At 38.2% G+C, this 19,425-nt stretch overlaps 1 protein-coding gene across 1 annotated transcript in view; it reads right to left on the reverse strand.

The window, feature by feature from the left end:
• Positions 1-19,214, reverse strand: part of LOC136881178 (DNA replication complex GINS protein PSF1) — a 198,838-nt gene extending 179,624 nt beyond the window's left edge. The window contains exons 1-2 of the mRNA XM_067153854.2: positions 18,887-19,214; positions 14,228-14,292 (exon numbers count right to left, since the gene is read on the reverse strand). Coding sequence (XP_067009955.1) covers positions 14,228-14,292; positions 18,887-18,958 — 137 coding nt within the window. The 5' untranslated portion in view covers positions 18,959-19,214. The remainder of the gene's footprint in view (positions 1-14,227; positions 14,293-18,886) is intronic.
• Between the last annotated feature and the right edge of the window lie 211 nt (positions 19,215-19,425).

Here is a 19,425-nt window from a genome sequence, read left to right on the forward strand (position 1 = left end):
GGTGTCAAGTGTGTTCGACAGCTGAGGGACAACATTTTAAGCATCATAGGTTTTAGACGAATAGTTTTACAAGAAAAAGCTTTCTATAAATGTGAACTGCCACGATATAGAGCGGAAAAAAAGGCACGCATTAAACCAGCTAGGGACCAAGTGTCATTGCGCCAGCCGTGCCGTGCTCTGAGTGGTGCTGGGACCAAAGCTAAAAAAAGGACCCTGTATTTGTCAGTACACATTCAGATTTTCTCATCAGTTATTGATATAAGTATTTTCTTATCTATAAGAAAACAGTATATTCACATAGAGGCTTCCACGGTCTGAAGTAATTATTAATACTTCTTTGTCCAGGTTGGTCCATTTTAAGATTATTTTAATGTTTCACATAACATAATAATAATAATAATAATAATAATAATAATAATAATAATAATAATATAGGAGAATCCTGCTAACTTGACTCCCGGTAACTCTCCATTCCATATAACTCGACTTCTTGATGAGCACTTCTTGCTGGTCAAGCAGAACAGTATCTTTAAAATACACATGATCTACTAGACTGTAATATTGTAATTTCTGACATCGACTAAATAGTGCAAACAGTAGACGTAAAGTACTGTAATACTATGTACATTTATGATTCTGAAATATCAACATGTTCTTGCGTTCTACTCAGAGATTCGTTACGGTATTCTATTTGTATCCATTTCCCGTTGTGGCACTAATTCATGGAACTATCTAATGAAATTGGTGACAGATTTTGTTCTTTTCGTAGAAATTGCAATTTACACCACTTGCTCTTTCAAAAGTTGCTGGTGAATGGTAGTAAACCCCTGTCAATCACACTCACATTCCTTCCTATTCTTGTTAGCCATTAGTGGGCTTGACTGAAGGCTGGTCCCTATTGTCGGTATAGCTGCTCACTTTACATTCAGGCTTGCAAGTGTTGTGTTGTGTTCTGTACAACTGAAAATGTTGAATGAGAAGAAAAGAAATGAAATGACAATTTGTGGCATACTAACAACCGAAGAAAAGGACAATCAAACAACTGAAGGCACAACACTGCAGCCCAAGTCTGCCATTGCTAGCCCAACCACCAAAGAGATAAGAGGCCATCCCAGCGTGAAATCACGCCAACTACTTACGGTAGGCCTAAAAAAAAAAAAAAAAAAACACAGGCGCAGGACTGGGAAACAATGGAATAATCTGGGTAGAACCACAGGTCAAAAAAGGACTTCAACAAAGGGTGGATCCAGGGGAATAGGATAGAGCAATTCATACCCTAAAACACTAAATCGTTTTAACCACTTGAAAATTTAATAAATAAGAATATTTTTAAAAGGAGAGTCAACACCAATAAATAATCCATAAAATGTTAAAAGAAACTGTACCAGAAGGTACACCTCAACTTCGCTCATTCAAAATAAGCGCCTTAATAAACTCCTCTATCGATCAAAAGGTGAAACTGATACTACGTGAAGTTGGAACTTTAATCGGAAGATGTCACTACTGAAATACCTGCCTCTGTGGATCAGCGGTAGAGTGTCGGCCTCCGGATCCCAAGATAGCGGGTTCAAACCCGGCAGAGGTAGTCGGATTTTTGAAGGGCGGAAAAAAGTCCATTCGACACTCCATGTCGTACGATGTCGGCATGTAAAAGATCTCTGGTGACACATTTGGTGTTTACCCGACAAAATTAATTAAATCTCAGCCACAGACGCCCAAGAGAGTTTCGGTTTACTCGGTCTGCCACCTAGTGGGGGCCTAGAGAAAAACGGAACGTCGAAATTGACGAGCAGACAGCCAGATGGCATCAAATTGAAATGTCTGCACACGGTAGCTGAGGCCATACGATTATTATTATTATTATTATTATTATTATTATTATTATTATTATTATTATTATTATTATTACTACTGAAATATTACGTAACTGTGTTATTGTGAAGTTTCCTAAATTGATTGAATTTCTCCTTATTTTGTTTTGCTATACATCAGGAAGTTTGGATATTTTTCCACAGATGATACTACCAAAAACTCTGATCATGCACTCTGGTGCAAGAACTTATAACTTAAAGAAGTTTTGTATATCTAGGTTTACTTAACTGAATCTATACTCATTTATTTTTGGGTTGGCAACACTTCTTTTTCTTTCTGCCAGTTTCGAATCTGGCCAGTCATGAATATTTGTAATTAATTTTCAACCAATTCTGCATTTCTTGTTCACTTTGAATTAGCCAATAAAATTGAGAGGGTGTGTGTGGATTAGTCTTGAATTCTCTCGAAATTTCCCTGAGGGTATATAAGTGGCGGCTTTTCGAGTTTCCTTGCCTATTGATCGTCGTCTTTCTGAGTGTGTAATTACCAGGTAATAGCCACATAAATTCAATCTTTCTTGCTGTTTCCGCATACTTATCCGAGGGGAAGGTCCGAATTTCTAACTATGTAACAGTTTTAATGTAAAATTCTTCCTTTTCATGTAAAATTTCATAAAGTCTTTAACTGTAAATTGGGGATAGAGTGAGTTACCCTCTCGAGCTCCCCTTCATCTTGGTTTGAGGTGACTACGATTTTGCAACCTTTCTTTCCTGTAATCTACTAAAGTTATTTCCATGCGAGCCACCTCAGTAGTTTGTGACTAGTCCCAGTTTCATCGGCCGAGAGCCCTGTAGGTTTTTAATATTTCATTATCTGGGAGCGCAGTGTACGCCTCCATTCAGTTTGTCTTCGGGCCATTTATTTAATCTGTTCTTTTCCGCAAAGGCCCGGTAGGTTGGGTACTAGATACCCCTGTGCAAAACTATTTTCATTTGTAATTCATGCCTTGTAAGGCCAGAGAGTGTAATATTTTGATGTAATGTTGCCTTGAGTGGGCGGTAAGAAATCGAGAGCATGTAAGCTCTTTTCAAAGTTTTGTAATAGTGAAGAGTGCCTCTGGAAGGCTAGATATTGTAATTTGGGGAGCAAGTGCTCTTGAAGTAGATGATTTCTGCGCTTGACTAAATTATTCCTCATTTTGAATTGTAAATTTTGTAAACGTGAGCTCGTAGCTCAGAAACTGTAAATTGAGGGCTTGAAGCCCAAACTTGTTAAATTTCCTATTCTTGGGGTGTTCCACCCTTATTTGGCATTGTACCTGAGATATTACTGTTATCCAGGTGAAAATTTATTAAGTGAAAAGTTGTTAAGTTTATTAAGTTTGTTGTTTTAAAAGAAATAAAACCTTCAGTTCAAGTTTTAAATTGATTTCGATATTGTAGATAGATCCATTTACTCCAGCACCTTCTTTAACCTCTTTCTGCTCCACGAGTATCCCCGTAACAGAAACAACATTTAACTAAATAAATTAAATAAGAATACGAAAAAATGAATTCATTCACTGGAACCATATTATCTCTCAAATTATATATATGAGGTGCCTAGTATCAAACATGGACAAAAGCCACTTTGTTAATTTTTCAGTAGAGCCACATTTTTGTTTCTCTGTGTTAGCCTCCCGATACGAGTGTGAAAACTTTTGTGTGCCATATTGCCAGCCCTATGAACAAGAAAACCATGGCCGACATTTAAGAATTTCATTCTAAGGCAATGTAAAACATGTTCAAATATGATGATGTCCATTTTTGAAACTAAGATTGGCTTCTGTCCGATTTTGATACAAACATCCATGTAATTGTCCACTTTTGAAACAAACTATTCCAATATTTTAAAACAATGTTGCGGGATGACACGATAGTAAACTTCTGTTTTAAAAGAAATGTAATGAAAATATGAAAGAAATAAGTTTACTTTTATGCTTTGTTAACAATTTTAACATTTATTTCAGTTCTTGCTTCACTGTATTTCTGGGCAAAACACCTCTAGTTCATCACACGGGTCTTCAAAACAATCACATTCGTAATCATTAACAGCTTGTTCATTTTCACTACAACTTTTCTTATTAATGACTCTGACATGCTGTTTTAAGAGGCATTTAATTTCCATTCTTTCCGAAGCGCTTACCTTGTAAATTTTTCAAAATCTTAAAGTTTCTGTGGTTTACATTCACACCAATGTCAATAGGTAAAGGATTCATTACCTTTAGACTTGCCTGTCCTGCCTTTGTGATCTTGTGCTCAATGCCTGTTTTCAAATAGTAGCCTACCTCACTTATAACTACAAAATTGCCTCTCTTCGTGCAAGTGAGTAAAATTTTTTTACACTGTGAAATCTTGAAGTGAAGTTTACTAGCAAATTTCAGATAAATCTGTGCTTGTTCTTTCCAATTCAGTGGTTCCCAGGTTTGTCCAATCACTTTCACTGTGCCGTACCTTTTGAACACCTCATGATATTAATCTGGACATATTGTGGTCGTCATCTTCTTCAGGTCTTTCTCAGCGAGTCCAAAAATCCTATCTGACGGCAAATATGAGTGTCCAATAACTGGAAATACCAGTTCTCATTTCTTTGTCTCATTCTCCACCCATGTATAAACAGACACATTGTCAGGGCGCAGTTTTCTTTGAGATGTGCATACAACAGACAGTTTGTAACAGTAGAGTCGTTTGGAATAATAAGGCGATTGATCACTTAATTTTGGCAAAGCAAGGTTTTCTTTGGCAATCATAGGACATTAAAAGACAGTTCTCTTTTTTCTTCAGGTGTCTATAAAAATTCTGTGCTTGTTTTTTTGTGGATAGTTCTCTTAAAAATTAAGGTTGATCTTTCCTCTTCATTCTATTCAAACTTAATACATTGCTCTAACTCCAAGCATGTAGTGCACTCATATGTGCCTGGAGAAGAAAACCCTAAATTGAACCTGGTATTAAAAATGTGAGTAAGCTTCCTTTACTTGCAGTTCCACTTCTCTACCTTCATTATACATACGCAATGTCAGGTGGACATTGTCTCCCATATTAAACGAAAATATTTTCCCAAATACTTATAAGTAAAACACTGAAAAAACGTAAGCACTAAACTTCCAAGCACGCATCGACAAGAGAACGTAAACAAGTGGTCGTCATGCCAGTTTGATGTCACTAGTAGCAATATGATTGGCTCAAATGGTCATGTCCATTTTTTATAGAATCTTCATTTGGAGGTGTCCAATTATGAAAGAAACTGTATATTTCTTTGTTAAAAATAAAGTACAAATATTCGTTTATGAAAGACATGGGCCACTAATTCAGAGAGAGCATTAAAAATACTATAATGATCTATTCTTAACTCAGTTTTGATACAAGTGGCGCACGTCCATGTTTGATATTAGGCTCCTCATATATTTTACTCACAAACTGCAGTTCCATTTTTAAAAGGAAACCTTTAGATCAATGTCCATATGACTATATTGGATTATTAAAAAAAATACCCAGGGTAGCCCTTTTAGTAGACAAAATTTTTCCTAAAACAATACTGAAGAGCACTGAAAATAACAACATCATTTAAAGGTCACACAGGAAATAAAATGAAAAGATAAACCAGAAGAGAAGAAAACACATCCCAACCAATTAATTCAAAATACCACAAGTGGTAGAAGGCGAAGTAGGAAACTAGAAATTTCACCAAGTCGGCGACCTGTCAAAACAAGCAAATCACATCACACATTAAACGGTAGAAATATCGTAGCGTTCACATTCCTTAAATCACATCATCATCATCCTAAAACATCTCCAGTTTCCCGGGTGTGGTATATGAGCCTCCTCCATCTCATCCTGTCCTTGTACCATTCTTCCTCCACCAACTTGTCCCTATCATGACCTCTCAGCAGTACATCGCTCTTAACTACATCTATCCATTTCCTTCGTGGCCTTCCCACGGGTCATCTTCCTTCTACTTTTCTGTCAAATTCCTTCCTTGCAGTTCTGTTTACTGGCATCCTCTTCATGTGACCAAACCACTTCAGTCTCGATATCTGAATCTTATTGAGGAGAGAATCATCTATTCCTACTTCTTCTCTAATTTTCTCATTCCTAATCTTGTCTTTTCTGGTTTTCTGAATCGTAGTGCATAGGAATTTCATTTTAGCTGCCTGAAGTTTGGAATTATCTCCATTGGTCAGTGTTGTGGTTTCGAGACTGTATGTAAGCATTGGTGTATAATAGGACTTGTTTTTATGGGTATTTGCTCATCCCACACCAGGTGTCTTACCTGGTGGTAAAAATGTGTTGCCTTATTGATTCGATTGTTCACCTCATGTTTTGCTAGGTTGTCATTTGATATAACGCTACCGAAGTATTTGAAAACTCGAACGCTGTCCAGCTGGGCTTCATTTAACATGACTATTGGTTCTGCTCCTTCCCCATACACTTTCATCACCACCGTCTTGGTCTTGCTGATGTTTAAACCATATTTCTTAAACTCCTCATTCCAGCTTTGCATTCTCTCTCCCAATTTCTCTTCTGAGTCACTCCATATTGCAACATCATCTGCAAATGTGAAGGCTTTGATATCTCCATGTTCTTTCCTTTTAATAGATTTCATTACTACATCCATTACAATAATAAATAGAAGTGGTGACAATGAGCTGCCCTGCTGCACTCCTCTTTGTTTCAAACCAATCCGACAAACCACATCCTACTTGAATACAGCTTCTGTTCCCACTATACAACATTTTCACTTTGTCTATGAGGCTGTCCCGCACTTGAAGTTCTTTCATGCATTGCTAAATTCTTTCCCTTGGTACTCTATCGTATGCTTTCTCAATGTCCAAAAATCACATCGCCAATGTTATTTAATGCGAGGTACAATAAACCACAGTCATCATCAATCAGGTCTCGTCCTCTACACAACAGAAGCGCCTGATCCACAACGCTTCTCGAAAGACAATCAACTCGTAACGGTGATGTAATGCTTATCAAATTATGTCATATCTTATTAATACCCACTATCTTGACATAACAATAACATAACCGTTGTAACAACAACAATAGCAAGAATTAAGGTCACCAGACGTAGAATAAATCTGTATCGTTAAAGCAAATTAAGCTCCAAAAGGATAATGGTACCTTCAATATTATATAGAAAATAAATGAGTTCTAAGAAAAAAATTAATAAGTAATAATAATCATAATAATAATAACCCAAGAAAAATTAAGTTAAGTAGAACACATCTGAGAACAACAAATTTAAATATTAACAATGCTAATAATATGCTACTAGGCCTGAGCAGAGCATAGAATAGTCTTTAAATATAATACAGAAAGAACATTTAATTACGGAGACCACAGTTGTTTCGGTTTTAAGTCCGTCAAAGTAGATACCGGAGATCACCTTGAAATTTAGAGGGGAACACTTTTAAACTGCTTCAAATATTATTTCAGTCAGACATGTTTAAATTTGTCGAAACTCTTGCTAGCAGTCATGGTAGATGAAGTTTATAAAACTTACTGACGAAGAGTCCGACTCGTTGGCTGAATGGTCAGCGTACTGGCCTTCGGTCCAGAGGGTCCCGGGTTCGATTCCCGGTCGGGTCGGGGATTTTAACCTTAATTGGTTAATTCTAATGGCCCGGGGGCTGGGTGTTTGTGCTGTCCCCAACATCCCTGCAACTCACACACCACACACAACACTATCCTCCACCACAATAACACGCAGTTACCTACACATGGCAGATGCTGCCCACCCTCATCGGAGGGTCTACCTTACAAGGGCTGCACTTGGCTAGGAATAGCCACACAAAATTAAATTTTACTGACGAAGAGGTCCATAAATAATCCTTTTCAGCACATATTATAAGATAGTCAGTTGCAGAAAGAATTAATATTACACAACACTAATCAGCCACTATGAAAGTAAATGAATAAACTAAAACATGCAGATGACTTAGCAAGGTACGTTCAGATAAATAAGAGGCTCCACAGCCACTTCCGTCCCTTAACTAGGGTGGACGGAAATCATTTCCTCTAGCCATAATGGCCAGACAGAGTTGTCTCTTCAAACATAGCCATCTCTGAGACAATCAGATGCCCATCCCTTGTTCACAGAGTAGAACCACAAGTCAACGCACGTCGACAATTGACAAACTCCCAGCGAAGTCAAGGAATAAAAGCCATAGAAATTACTTCACATCGTTCAATCAAGATTAGATGTACCACAATTAACAAATTGCAGCCAATTGCTGTCTAGCAGTTCATGGGGCATTGTTAAATGACACATTTTAAATTCCACACGTACAACAGTTATAGATGGCAGCAGTTATACCAGTCCCCTTTAAATTAAGGTCGATTCACACATCTCCAGGACGTGACGGCGCTCTCCGTGTCCGTTCTTTCCGACATGAATATTTCACGTCTGTTCTCACACTTCAGTTCCGTGCAGTTGTAAGTCGGCAATCAAGTGCTCCATAATGAGTTTTTTTTAGTGATGATGAACTGTTAATGATAGCTATAATCTTAGATGAAGAGGAGAAAGAGAGGAAGAAACAGTGGGTTCATCCTATATGGAAACGCAGGGGTTAGGAAGAAGAGTTTTCTACTCTATATAAGTGCTTGAAGGACGACGAAGTAAAATTTCACCACGGATACACTATATTTGCTTTCAATTACTTAAAAAATTAAATAAATGAAATATTGTTGATTAATTTTTAATACCCCTGACTTTGTAGGTTGGAAGCAGAAAGTGCCCTGCCGCACCAAAGTCGGTGCCTATGTACAGACAGACTGATTTTCTGAATCTTAAAAGCAAAAAATGTTAGTTACCTACCGTCAGCTTCCATTTTCTCGCCAATTTCATCCCATACACGCTTCTTCAAACCAATATCCATATATTTTGAATCAGCTAAATTATATAGAAAAGAGTGTGCCTTCACTAATTCAATCAGCAGTTCGTCCTTCACTTTGGGAGGCAAAGAACAGTTCAAACGTACACAGATAACATCAGTACTTGAAGAAAGCAGAGAAGCAGGAAGGCGGGAAGAGAGATATCACGTCCGTGAAAACAAGAAAATATCGTTGGCGAGCGAATACATATTGCCGGCACGGATCACGGAGAAGCACTGAAGGTCACGGCGAATGACGTCAACGGAAGTGTTGGAACTCACCCCTTCGTTTACATGGTGACGATATTTTATTTTCACGGAAGATGCCGTCACATCACGGAAAGCACCGTCACGTCTCGGAGATGTGTGAATTGACCTTTATACTGCCGCAAATTGAATTGAAATTTAATGCCTTACAGAGACCAGATAAAGGAGAAGTGTTAATAAAACAGCCATAGATTTAGGTGTTTGACAAACTACTATAATAGGGGGGGATAACAGAAAATGTTTGAAATAGAGTCCCGTTGAGCGAAAAGAGCTTGTACTGATAGTTTAAATGAAAGGAGAAGTATGAAAGATGATGAATACAGTAAGAGAAACCAAGTGAGGCACTTTATTTATGGTTTAGGCAACAAACGGAAATAGGAACACCAACTTCAGGACCTATTTTGCAAGAAAAAGCCCTTAAATTCTATGAGGAATTTCAAGGAGAGCCTGGATTTACTGTAAGTGTTGGCTGTCTCGACACATGAAAAAAACACTATGGCATCAGACAATGAAACGTTTGTAGTGAAAACCTATCTGCTGACTTGCAAAAATGTTAATAAATTCAAGGAAATTTTCCGCAGAAAAAATGGAAAGGTGGGTCTAACTGGAGATCAAATTTACAACAGTGATGAGTCTCGTCTGAATTTTTGAATGTTGCCTTCGAAAACGTTTCCATCTGTTCTCAGCTATACTTAAAAGAAGTGAAGAGAGAGTGTCCTTAGAATGTGTGTCTGACTGGACAGTGAGCAGATTTTCACTGCTCTGATATAACACAATAAGATTAACCACTAATGGCACGACAGAAGGTTCAATCCGCTCTATCTAACACCTGCATAACATGATTCTGTCCAAACAGTTATTTAAAAAAAATTTTTTTTTTTTTTGCAAGTTGCTTTACGTCCCACCGACACAGATAGGCCTTATGGCGACGATGGGACAGGAAACGGCTAGGAGGGGTACAGTCCCAGCATTTGCCTGGTGTGAAAATGGGAAACCACGGAAAACCATCTTCAGGACTGCCGACAGTGGGGTTCGAACCTACTATCTCCCGAATACTGGCCGCACTTAAGCGACTGCAGCTATCGAGCTCAGTCCAACCAGTTATAGTCCAAGGTAATTATTCATAATTGATCCTACTAGGAAAAGTAACAATTCAATGGGGTATAAGATCATTTAAAAAAGATTTTAACAGCAACAAGACCAAGACTGACTTTTTCTTAGTTTATACAAGAAAAACCAGAAGAAACATGTGTCGTGCGTGTTAAAATAAGTTTACGATTTTAAATATGTTTCATTATTTATGAGCTTCATGTCCGTATTCCCATCTTTGACTAGCATAACCGGATATGCCTAATGGGACATATAAGTGGTTTATCGTTCAAATCGCGGTACGGTACGCAAGTATAAATGACCTTGAGGTCATGGGACCCTCCTTCAGATATTGTTAATGTAATTCATGCAGAACATCAACATTAGTCAGCTGATGATGGCCAAATAGGCCAAAACCGGTACTGTAAGGACTATAAGTATAATAAATTGTATTGATCAGGTGGAATCCTTTCTTTTCCATATATTTAAATATGTTCTCTGTATAAGGGAAGGTTATTAGATCTTAGAATATGGGAAGTTTTGTTTTGTGATGTAGAAGTCTTTGATGAAGGTAGTGGTGTCTCCCGAAACATGTTTGATTCAAAATAATTTAATAAACTTACAAATCTGAGGATATATTGAAAGGACGGACCCAACTATTACCCATAGTATTTATATCAGAATTTCGAGTGACGTGTTGTGCAGACTGTGCAAACTATGGTGATTCTAAAGAAGGCGGGAATGTCGATGAAAGAAGTGAAATACATGGCATGAATTTAGGTTCCATACAGAGGAATGGGCGTAATTGTAAACATGACTACATTGTGGATTTCTGTGTTTTTCTTATGTGCAGAAATTGTATTCTTCAATTTTTGACACAAAGTACACATAACTTTCAGTTAATTTAGAACAGAATGTTTTCCCTCTATTTTCTATTATACAGTTTCTTTTATATTTTAATTTTTGTTGGCATTTTGGTGCAGATGACCTCTTAGTTTTCTATTCCAAACTTATGTTCGCTATCAACATTCTTTCTTGAACCAGGAGATTTCCTCCATGTGTGACTAATAGTGCAATAATTCTCAAGCGGCTATTTAAAGGTTAAAGGGAACTTACATCTAGGTCTTCAGCCCCAACAATATTTTGATATACCGGTATTAGATATATTTAGGGAGGAGCAAGATACTCCCAACCAGGTTTTGGCCATTGTTAAATCTTGAAATTTAGAGTGTCAGGGCACCTTTTATTTTAGAACTATATCACTGGTAGTAAGAATGTAAAGGAGAAGGCATATACGTCTCGGATCATCATCATAATCATCATCATCATTTTCCAGCTCCAGTTTCCCGGGTGTGGAGTACAAGTGCTTGCCACTTCTTCCTGTCAAAGTATAGTTTCTATGTCCTCCCACTTAGCATTTCTCTTGCTGGCCTCCAATTTCACTGTGGCAATCCATTTATTCCTTGGTCTCCCTGCTGGCCTCTCCCCTTTCACTTCGCTGTCAAAGTAATTCCTTGCGGTTCTTGTTTCATCCATCCTCATAACATGTCCAAACCAATGTAGTCACGTCAGCAGAGAGATCATATTACGCTGGGGACTTAACATTTCTCACGTTCTTCAGCTGAGACTTCACTTCTAGCCATGTCGGCTGGTGTTGTGCTCCATCACTTGCACTTAAACTGCAGTCTTCATTGATATCATTTCAAAGACTTTCTCCATTTAATAAAGTATGGAAGTAGTTCTTCATTTCTTCTCTGATTCCTAGATCTGTCCCGTCATCAGTTCTGTTTTTTGTTATCTAGTCTCTTCTTTACTGCATTTCTTTCTTTCACAGCAGTTTTCACCCTCTCATTCCAGCATGGTGTTTCTTTCTCCCTACATATTGCAGTTGTCTTTTCACATAGTGATTCGGCTTCTGAAACCAGGGTCTTCATCTTCTACGCTTCCTTTTTTTTTTAAAATACATTTTTTGGTAATTTGGCTGAGATCTTTCTTTGATATTCTTCCCATCTTCTCCTAGCAACCAGGTCTTTTCTTGCGCTTAACATTCTGCAGATGGACGTTCTCAATGTGCGCAACCAAAAGCCGGTGGTCACTATTGAGACTTTCTCTCAGAATAACCTTAACATCAGTGATGAACTGGCTAGCACGTCTGTCACTGTCCTCTGTTTCCCATCCCAACTGCAGCGTGTGATTTATGGCTGCCTCTCTTCTGAAGCAAAGAGTTTTGTATTCTCAGGTTATTCCATGCACAGAAGTCTATCAGGTTTTCTCCATCCTGGTTTCTACCACCGTAGCCATGAGGGCTTATGATGTCTTTGCAGCCTTGCCTACCTCTCCGAACTTGGGCATTCAAGTCTTCCACAATTGTGATGCTGTCTGCCTTTATTTGGTTCTCTAGATCTACAAGGAACTGAACTTTATCGTCTGCAGGGCAGCCTGGCTGTGGGGCATATACTTGAAGAAAGGTATGGAATGCCTGGCCAACATGCAATTTCATTTTAATGATTCTATCACTCATATAACTGATGTCAACATCTTTGTGGAGAACAAAAGCAACTCTATTTCTAGCTTCATTACAATACATAACCATTTTGTAAGGTTTTCTTTCCATTTCGTCTCACTCAACCCTAAAATCCTAAGTGTGCGTCTGTCCACGAGGTCTACAATTTCTTTGCATTTACCAGTAAGGCGAGGATATTGAGAGTTCCAATTCTGAGCTGCTCTTCCTGCATTTCTGATGAGCTTTGGGTTGTTGGCCATCATAAGTTCGTGAGTTGCATTAAGAGTTGTTGTTGTGTCTGGTTAATTTTAATACTTTTATATACGAGGCTTGTTTTGGTTTTGAAAGCAACGAACTCATCAACTCTTTCAACTGACTTGCTGGGCCTAATAGTATAAAGGATTTTCTGTCTGGGTAATCTCTCTTAGCCTTTGGCAGTCCCTGCCACGTCTGCAAGGCAACAGCAATGGTGAATTTGTGTGTCATTTCCTACCCAAAGGCTTCATCGAACAGCCTAAGGGAGAACTCCTCCACCTTTAGTTTGTCAGGTTTGGTACTGGCCGGCCAACCCTCGGCCAGACACTCTACTGTCACATATGGTAGCAGGATGTTCCTGACCTGACCCTCGTACGTCTCTGATAAGATTCCAATTAGAGTATGGACCCAAACCAGGATTAACTTACTTGATATGAGAACTGGAAAAGGTCCAAAGGACTGATAGGACCTGTGGCTGATTTCTGATAAAGGAGTGGTGTTATGAAAATGTTGGAAAGACTTGGGAGTAAGGAGAGAAGCTGTTGCGAGTTGTGAGCTTGGGTGGAACTTTGAATATGAAGATAAAGTTGGAATATTTTGAAAAAATTAGATATATTTAAGGAGCAAGTGACTCCCAACCAAGGCACTTTTCATTTTAGAACTGCATCACTGGTAGTAAGAATGTACAGGAGAAGGCATAAGACTCCTGGGTGACAGTCCTAAATGCAGGTCACAGTTTTTACAAAGTGTGCCAGTTCAAGAAGAAAATACGAGTTTATGAATAATGAGAAACCTCTGAAAATAACTAATAAAATCCAACAAAATTATTTTCTCATGTAATACAAAATTAGCAGGTACTGAAATTTCCTGCTTATGACTTTGTTCAGGATGTTACTACTTCAGCTTTGGTTTTATCAGAGAGTTAAAAGTTTTCTCAACAGAAGACAGAATATTGTGGGGAATACTACATTCTGGAGGAAGAAAATGTTCACTCTCACTATTAGCGTAACTTGGAAAAAGTAGTGATCAAAAAGCTCAATAAAATCATTTTCGGGCAAAATAATATTTCTTTACAATGTGCTTTACATCGGATCGATACAGATGGACCCTACAGTGACAATGGGATAGGAGTGGGAAGGAAACGACCGTGGTACAGCCTGGTGTGAAAACACGAAACCAAGGAAAACCATCTTCAGTGTAATTTGACCCCACTATCTCCCGACAGCAAGACAGAAATATTCTGAGCCAAAAATCTCTTTAAATTATTTCAAGAAAATAGCCTTACATACAATATCATATGCATTCAATGGTATGAAACACCAAAAAGTATGATGTTCTCAATATACTAAGCCACAAACCATGTTGCCCTAGAACACAATACTTACACATCCTGGTAATTCTGATCGTATAGTACTTTCATTTCTTCCAAGACCTGTCGTACAATGTCATCCTGGAGAAGAATTAGAAGGAAAAAAGAAGGCAATTAAAGGCCCATTACAATGTCAAAACTGAAGTTCATTATATCACACTAAGGTAGATGCACCTATGCCCGACGCTGTACCTATAGCTGACAGAGTAACTTAAGATACAGTACTTTCATTTCTTCCAAGACTTGTCATACAATGACATCCTGGAGAAGAATTAGAAGGAAAAAAAAAAAAAAAAAAAAAAGAAGGCAATTAAAGGCCTATTACAATGTAAAAACTGAAGTTCATTAGAATTAGAAGAATAAAAGAAGGCAATTAAAGGCCTATTACAATGTAAAAACTGCCTGACCCTGTAACTTTAGTTGACAGATTAACTTATGATATAAAATATATCCACTCAAACTTAATTTTTGCATCAGTTGGTAGTTTAAATGTTTCTCTTTGGAAGAAAAAATGAGTTGGCAGTAATTAAAGTTATGATCTAGGTCTGCAAGTCCTTTCTATTGTATGCGCACCTTTTAGTGATAGATGGACACCCTAGTTCTGAATCGGTCGACCTCGGTTATCTTCGAGATTCGTATTGGTAACCTTTGAAACACAAACTAAGAATCGCTTATGCATCTGGCGTACACTTTAAGTACTAGTACTGTTGTTGTTTACACAGCAAAACCAAACTACAGAATTCATGCTAGTAACAAGATTCGCATCGAGAAATGTTATATAAGGTTATATAATGCATGTGTGACACAGTTGTTGGCTTAAATTAATAAAGGTTTAGAAAATTCATATCGATCGATCATATTATCGATTCAATTCAGATTTCATTTCCATTCTGTTGGCAGTATTCCCTCCTTACTCCTCAAACCCTAACTAAAAAGTGTGCGAATAATATGAAGGGGAGCATCAACAACAAAGTCAGGAGGGAACCTTGGCATTTTTCATAAGGAGGTAAGTGCAAATAAAGGTATTATATTTTGTTTATTGGGTTCATGAAAGTGAAATCAATGTTTGATAGCATGTTTACATGTTTAATGAATGTGTATGAATTCTAAATGGTGACTGAAATGAAAGTTATAAATTATAACAAATTATGGAGGGGTCAGCTTTTGTTACACCAAAGTGGGGTCTTCCTTAGACTTATACCCGACACTTGTGTCAGTTAGGGTTAAAAAATTATTTTGATCTGTTTCAAACATTCAGTTTATACTAGCTGCATACAGATGGTTAGCTGATTCGAGTCCTGTTCACCATTAGAATATTGGTCGACAGAGCAGGAGAGGTAGTGGTACACCGGTTCACCGATCCTTCCTATAGCGAGAAAGGTTCAATGAAGCATGTTATGCGGCTCGGCGTACGGCTCTGGACATGGCAAGGAGTAATTAATTTAATTTCGTGTGGCTATTTCTAGCCGAGTGCAGCCCTTGTAAGGCAGACCCTCCGATGAGGGTGGGCGGCATCTGCCATATGTAGGTAACTGCGTGTAATTGTGGTGGAGGATAGTGTTATGTGTGGTGTGTGACTTGCAGGGATGTTGGGCACAGCACAAACACCCAGCCCCCAGGCCATTGGAATTAACCAATGAAGGTTAAAATCCCCGAACCGGCCGGGAATCGAACCCGGGACCCTCTGAACCGAATGCCAGTACGCTGACCGTTCAGCCAACGAGTTGGACATGGCAAGGAGTGATCCATCGGAGATAAAATGCATGAAGTATGCGGAACTAACAAGAATCTATAAACACCTAGTAGCCTAAGGTAAGAAAAGAAAGAGCATCAACAAAGAGAAGAAAGTGAACTGATACGCGAAGCAGAACAGAACCCATACAAGCCGCTAAATGCACGGCAACCAACATTTCCTAGAAGCACTTCAACAGATACATGGGCGGAACATCTATGCAAAGTAGTACAAGCAAGAGAAACCCGCCCTGATCCGGAAATGGCAAGTGATGCCACGAATGTCGAACCTTTTGCGGAGGAAGAAGTGGCAGAGGTTACAACAAGCCTCAGGAACAACAAATCACGTGGACCCGGCTCTATATACGGTGAGCATATTAAAGATATATGGCCTGAAATGAAAGATGAAATAATCGAACTTCTTAACGGATGCTGCAGCAAAACAATATTCCGGAGAGTTGGAGGAAATCTACGTCAAAATGTTATATAAAGGGAAAGAAGACGCAGGGGATCCTAATTCATACAGAGGAACTGCCCTAGAATGTACTATGTTCAAGTTACTAAATTACTATGCAAGAGGCTTACAAATATAACAGACTTGAAATTACCTGAGGAACAATTAGGTTTCAGGAAAAATAGAAGCACAATCCAAGCCATTACCTGTCTACCCAACGACATACAAACCATCTTTTCAAATCCAGGACGAAAACTACATGCAATATTTATAGATTACACGAAGGCTTTTGATTCAATCAGTCAGAAATTAATAATGGAGAAACTACAGCAATTGGTTGGTGGAGAGAACTATCCATTGCAAATTATTCAAAACATACTGCACGACAACAGCATAATCATCAGTGATGATATCAATAGCTCACGTCCTATTCAACAAACAAACGGGGTACTCCAAGGAGATCCACTGAGCCCTCTGCTCTTCATTGCAGCAACAGCTGACGTAGTTCAAGCAATAACATCGGAAAAGGTACGTCTATATATCTATGCAGATGATATGGTACTAACATCAACAGACCAGGTAGAATTGCAGATTGCCTTCGATCAACTACTGCAATGGACAAAGGAAAATGAGCTACAAATTAACGAAAAAAAAGACAGTGTCCATGAGCTTCAGAAAAGGGGTACCACAGGCCTCCTTCTTTTACCAAGAAAAGAGACTAACAGTAGTGTCACACTTCAAATATCTCGGCATGACCTTACAAACACGTGGCATCATATTCAGAAAACACATAGAAGACAAAACAAACATGGCAATCAAGGCGATGAATGACATAAAACTCATCAATAGACTATCAATTGGAACTGCAATGAAATTATTCAAAATTAAAATCACTCCTATCATAACATATGTACTAGAATTAATTCGGATACACTGCACACAGAGAAATCTGGAACAAATTGAGAAAGTGAAAGCTACTTTTCTGAAGAAATGATTATGCCTTTCCAAATTCACACCATCTCAGCTTGCATACGACCTCACCAGGGAGTCTTTCTTCATTGAGGAACTATGAATGCAGCTACTTCTGTCAGCAACTCCTGCATATCAAGGCCTCATGGAAGTGCTTTGGAAAAAGAAAAATTAAATATGGTCAGAGTTCTACACCACAGACGATATGATCTAAAGTGATTGGTGACAAGAGAACTATGAGCTGAGACATTTAGTGACATGGTATGCCGTTCCTGGCTTCCACTTCAAGGTATGCATGACCAGCAAATATCACGATCCTGATGTCACCTGTGTTTGTGCTTTGTGCAAGTTGTGATCGATATCACGCAATGATATGCAGTGAAAGGAAGTGTTCGTTAAAAATGTTTTGCAATGAGGGACAGTGACTACCCTAATAAGTAATAACTATTGTATTCCTGCACATTGTGCACATTTCCTCTTTATTATTAATTTCTGATCACGAGATCGCATGTAAAACGCCGGGATTAAATTCCAAACATCTCCAGAGTGCTCATATGGAGTGAGGTCAGGTAATTCGTTCATTGGATGGGGACGTTAAAGCCTTGAACTGACCCCTTGGTGCTATTCAACAGGAGTAGGCTATGTGCCAACACTGGATTTCTTGGTTCTCTCTTCCCACTAGCGTATACCACATCATTAATTTTATCTCAATAACTCCTCTGATGAGGCTGATGTCAGAAAGGACATAAAAGCCTGCTAGGAAGATTCATCTCTCCTCATATCTCACCCCGTACAGAAACGGGCGTAGGTTGGACATAATATTTATTTTCATGTGATTCTCCAATAAGGGAAAATGAAGCTGACACCACGTGTCAGGTGTACGAAGCTGATATAAATCACATTTTTAAAATGTTGTCACACCTTCTGTATCTTTCAGGTGGTGATATAAAATCGACCCTCAACAAAGTAAATTTCTTAAGTACCCACAGTCATCTACGACTGCTGGACTGGGTGAGGTGAAACGAAGAATGCAATTAAATAAGACAGCTTCAAAATAACGGGTAGGCCTACCGAAAACTTCTGTACAAGGCTAGGGGGAAGTATCCTGCTTATAATGTACAGAATATCTGTAATGTTTAGGTTGTAAGTTGTAAACAATGATTAGTTGATTAAAGGGTAATTTATTTTGTTATATCATACAGTAGGCCTATAATCTGTCAACTATAGGTGCAAAAAGTGTCAGCCTTAGGAAATGGGGCAAGAGTCAGCTACAGGTTCGAAAACGCACATTTAAAAAACTGAATGTTAAGGGTTAATTATTGATTATAGCCTATGAATATTTTTTTCATGCATCTTGTTGGGCACAAAGAGATCTATCTGATGGTACAAAAAGATGTCTGACTTCTGTAGCAATTTTTTTCTTTGGATTATGTAAAATATATATATATATATATTTAAGAGTCAGCTACTGGTGCATCTACCTTATAAAGATGACACATAGGTACTGTTAAGTGCCCATACGTTAAAAGCTGGCAGCGTGTCAGTTGCTCTGTGTAGTTCCTTTATGAGTTGCATAGCTTTTTCTGTAAACATTGTGAGCAATATGGATCACAGTTCGATGTCAAATAAATGAAGATTATCCCTTACTCGCTGTACATTCACAATTCAAAAATTCCAAACAGTGAAACAATACACGAAGTACAACAGGTTCAATTCCAATGCGCGGTATCAAATAGGGATGGCAACGATATATCGGTTTTTACGAAATAACGATATTTTCCTTTCGATTTATCGGCATATCGATACCGAAATTTTGATTCAATTTAGCGAATATTATATCGGTTTTTCCGTAAATGTATCGTTTTTCTTTGAATTATTATTTTCATAAATACATCCGCACTAGAGAACGCCGATAATTCTTCAAGAGATGGTGCTAGTGAAAGTGGAATTGCAACCTGGAAATATCCAAATTAATCAATACCTTGCTCTGAGCCTCTCATAGGCTGGATTATAATTCGAATACAAACGGTGGAATATGTAACACCGTTGCCTACGTGATT

This window comes from Anabrus simplex, chromosome 9, assembly GCF_040414725.1.
Source record: "Anabrus simplex isolate iqAnaSimp1 chromosome 9, ASM4041472v1, whole genome shotgun sequence".
Taxonomy (NCBI): Eukaryota; Metazoa; Arthropoda; class Insecta; order Orthoptera; family Tettigoniidae; genus Anabrus; species Anabrus simplex.